Below are 4,096 nucleotides of genomic sequence, written 5' to 3'. Positions count from 1 at the left end.
ACCCATGGCCTTGAGGAGTTACTCCCTGAGTGCAATGAAGGGTTTTGTTTTCCCACACACCATAATCTTGCCAGAAAAGGGTAAAACATCTACAAGGAGAGGAGCAAAGTCAAACACAGCTCTTGGCTGCTGGGCTCATATCTAGGAGCTGACCTGCTTGGTGGAATGACACTGCAGGCTGCCAGGCATAGCCCTGTCAGGCAACCTGCAGCTGGGGGATGCACTGAAAAGACTAAAGGAGAATCAAACAACCCTTGATTCCCCTTTTCCTCTTTTTATAAGGACATGAGGATAAAGTGATCTGACACTGTCACTGGTGTTGTGGTATCACCCAGGGTGCATTTCTACCAAGCTTCACAGGACTCCCTGTGATGCACATCTGAAGGGTTTAGCTGCATTTCCAAAGCTGGACCAGAGCCCCAGCTGGGGCAAACCAGCTGAGCTCCCCCAGAGCAGCTGAAGCCAGCACTGATCTGCTGAGGTGCATGTGTGTATTCATTCATGTTGAGCACTGTATGGTTGCACACCCTCCTCCTCCTCCCTCCCCCCACACACATTTGTGCATCTTCCTTTGTTCAAGCCAGCCAGCTCTACCTATGGAAGCACTTTAACTCCCCCCCTCTCCCTTCCCACTGTTTCACACATCCCTCCTCCAGCCAGCCACAGCTTGCCAGCCCTAGGTACTGCCTGTGCCCCTCATTCCTGAGGAGAGCAGCCCTGGAGCATCAGTTGCCCCACAGCAACTCCCTTACTGACTATTGCAATATCCCAGCAGAGACCAAACTTTTCCTCCCCCCCTCTCCTCTGCTTCCCTGGTGTGAACAAGTGCTAATTGCTGAGACATGCAATGAACAGCCAGAGCCAGCATGTTGATGTGCTTGCAAAGCCAGTCACACGTCAGCATCCCAGAGACCCTCCTCCCAGCTCAGAGGAGCCAGAAGAGGCTCCACAGTGCCGAGCAGCAGGTGCTGGAGGAGGCAGCCTGAGCCACTCTCCAGGTAAGGGGCACTTTCCCCCCACCTCCACTCCCAGGGACAGGGGTTCCTCTGCCCTTATTGCTGTGCAACCAGGAAAGGCAAAAGTCAGGCACTTCTCTTTGCAGAGCTTGGGGAGCTAAATGTTTGGTCTTTACAGGGAGGGGGTGGGTTTGTTCACTTCCCTGCAGAGGAATTCGTGGAAGTAGGGCTCAGGAGATAGCACTGGATGTGGCAGCTGCTACAGAGGGGGCAATTCTTGCTTTGACTCTGAAGTGGATTTGATTTCAGGGTAATTCTTCCCCTCTGTTTCACTGAGTAACCTTGAACTTCTGAGATTTATCTATTGTGTGTCCATCTGTGCCAAGCTTCATGTGCTGCCACAGCTGCTTGCAGCAGAGCTGGTCCTTCTGTTGGATAACATCATAACCAACCCTTGCTTTAAAAGTTTCTTTAATTGGGGGTTAAGCACCTTTAACCCTCAGTTTTGGAGATACTCTTTGAACTCTATTTTGTCCCCCTCCTTCTTTTGCTAGAGGACCCTGGGAGTGGGGTGTAGCCGTGTTGGAAACTTCTTCATTGCGAAATCACAGTCACTGAGGAGAGTCTGAACTCTGACACAAAGCAAGGTGCTAATTAAACACTGCAACACTTCTGCTCCAGCATGGAAAAGCAAGTGCTGTACAAGTGAAACAGCAGCCACCCCTCAAGCTCTCCAAGGGCTGGGAATAGCTGACGAGGCACAAAGCTGCTTCTTCGCCCTCCTTGTTCCTGCCAGCCCCAAGAAGGACTCTTGCTGCAAACAGCTGAACTGGAGCCACTTCCCCAGCAGAGAAATGCCAAAGCTCACCAGGATGCTCTCAGAGAGAGGAGTTCCTTGACTTATGTAGGGAGTTAGAATTCTCTTGTTTGCTTTGTTCATGGAGACTTGTGTGTCTTTCAATCTTTCCTTCCCTCCCCCATCACTGTTGAAGTCTCAGCTGTGTAATGGTGGGGAACAGGAGAGAGAAGGTAGATGGGTCCATGCTGCCCCTCAACCCACTCTTTGGAAATAACCCACTTCTAATGAGAGAGAAGCTGCTTCTCACTGGGAAAAAGCAAAACCTCTCTCCCTTCTGGGTTAGTGAGGCTTTCAATGACAGCTGAGGGTAGTCTGTGACCAGCAGGCATGGGAAACAGCTCTCTCTGGGATCATCTGAACAGCAGCTGCAGCAATGCAGGCAACAGCTGCTACCTGGACAACAGCATGAGGTTCAACTTGACCTTCCAAGAGCAAGCAGCAGATTTCTACGTTGTCCTCCCAGTGATTTACTCTGTCATCTGTGCTGTTGGGCTCACAGGCAACACTGCTGTCATCTATGTGATCCTCAAGGCTCCCAAGATGAAGACTGTGACCAACATGTTCATCCTGAACCTCGCCATAGCTGACGACTTGTTCACTCTTGTCTTGCCCATTAATATTGCTGAACACCTCCTCCACTACTGGCCCTTTGGGGAAGTTCTCTGCAAGGTCATCTTGTCCATAGACCACTACAATATCTTCTCCAGCATTTATTTCCTGACAGTGATGAGCATAGACAGGTACCTGGTGGTACTGGCCACGGTCAGGTCCAAGAGGATGCCACACCGTACATACCGAGCAGCCAGGATCGTCAGCTTGTGCATCTGGATCCTCGTCACCATCATAGTTCTCCCTTTCATCATCTTTGCCAATGTCTACATAGATGACCTGGAGATCAAGAGTTGTGGGCTCAATTTCCCCAAGCCTGAAAGGTTTTGGTTCAAAGCCAGCAGGATCTATACTCTCATCCTTGGCTTTGCCATCCCCGTGTCCACCATCTGCATCCTCTACGCCATCATGCTTTACAAGCTGAGGAACATGCACTTGAACTCTAATGCTAAAGCCTTGGACAAAGCCAAGAAGAAAGTCACCATTATGGTCTTCATAGTCCTGGCTGTGTGTCTCTTCTGTTGGACCCCTTTCCACTTGGCCACCATTGTGGCTTTGACCACTGACTTACCCCAGACCCCCATGGTCATTGGCATCTCCTACTTCATCACCAGCCTCAGCTATGCCAACTCCTGCCTGAACCCCTTCCTGTATGCCTTCCTGGATGACAGCTTCAGGAAGAGCTTCAGGAAGATGCTGGAATGCAGAACATCCTGAGCAGAGGCTTGGGGCTCACAGAACCCTTCCTTCCCAAGGCTTTGCAGGGGCAACTTTGCAGACTGAAGGGGTGACTAACGCCTGCACAATGTTCTTTCCTTTCCATGTAGTGTATGTGTCTGCTTTTCATCATTCACATGTTTTGTTGTGCTTACCTGCAGCTCTCCCTGCTCCTCTGCTCCTTGTCCAAGTTGCATTTCTGTAGTCTTATTTTCAACTACACATTGAAGCATTAAGGGTAGCAAACTTCCTCCTCAGAGGGCTGTTTCTCCCACAGAGTGGTCCTTTATTGCCACCTGCTGTACAGCACAGACAAGCCTGAGACCAGCTCTCAGCCTAAGGTGATGCTCAGCTCTGAATTGCTGTTCTTTGGAGGATTGGTTCATGGAGCAGAGCTAAGGAGCACTTTCCATGAGTGTCAATAAAACAGAGGATACAAAATGAGTGTTTGGAAGAGAAAACAAACCCTTTTCACCTCCATGTATGTGCAGATGTGTGTTAAAGCTTTGTTCTTGATTTGGAGGGACATCTATTTTCCACCCCCACTCTCCCTTTTTTCCTGAGCTGTTAAAACGAGTGAAATTTAAACCAAAAGCAACATTTCAGCCTCCAATACAGTGTTAAACAACACAGCATACAAACACTACAGCAACTGTGTGAGTTTGTGGTAGGAATTCTTAACTAGTTGATTTTCTTCACTAATTGTTCCTGTTCAGTGTCAAACATATTTGAGAGTGCTTAACAAAATAAACCTCATGGGGGAAAAAAATAGAGGCTGATCCTTCTTTCACCAGAGAAAGCTCATGCTGCTTGTTCCATGTCTGCATTTTGCCTCCTGGGAAATAAAACACTGTGGATTTGTAGCCAAATTCAGATGTTTTGTAAGCCACAAGGAAACCCCCAAACCTGGCAAACGCTGCAGATAAAGCTCCTTCCCTACCAGGTAAAGAGTCAC

The 4,096-nt window shown here is 49.0% G+C and overlaps 1 protein-coding gene across 1 annotated transcript; it reads left to right on the top strand.

The window, feature by feature from the left end:
• Positions 1–899: 899 nt before the first annotated feature.
• On the top strand, positions 900–3,895 carry NPBWR2 (neuropeptides B and W receptor 2). Its single transcript, XM_062009100.1, has 2 exons — positions 900–998; positions 1,511–3,895. The coding sequence occupies exon 2, from the start codon at positions 2,143–2,145 to the stop codon at positions 3,139–3,141; it is 999 nt and encodes a 332-aa protein (XP_061865084.1). The 5' UTR covers positions 900–998; positions 1,511–2,142; the 3' UTR covers positions 3,142–3,895.
• The last annotated feature ends 201 nt before the right edge of the window (positions 3,896–4,096 follow it).

Source organism: Colius striatus, chromosome 16 (assembly GCF_028858725.1).
Source record: "Colius striatus isolate bColStr4 chromosome 16, bColStr4.1.hap1, whole genome shotgun sequence".
Classification (NCBI taxonomy): domain Eukaryota; kingdom Metazoa; phylum Chordata; class Aves; order Coliiformes; family Coliidae; genus Colius; species Colius striatus.
Note: the sequence above shows the minus strand (reverse complement) of the source record. Positions and strands in the feature narration are given on the sequence as shown.

What these genes read in the sequence shown, in the direction of transcription:
- NPBWR2 (XM_062009100.1), top strand. Translation starts at nt 2,143, where the DNA reads ATGGGAAACAGCTCTCTCTGGGATCATCTGAACAGCAGCTGCAGCAAT.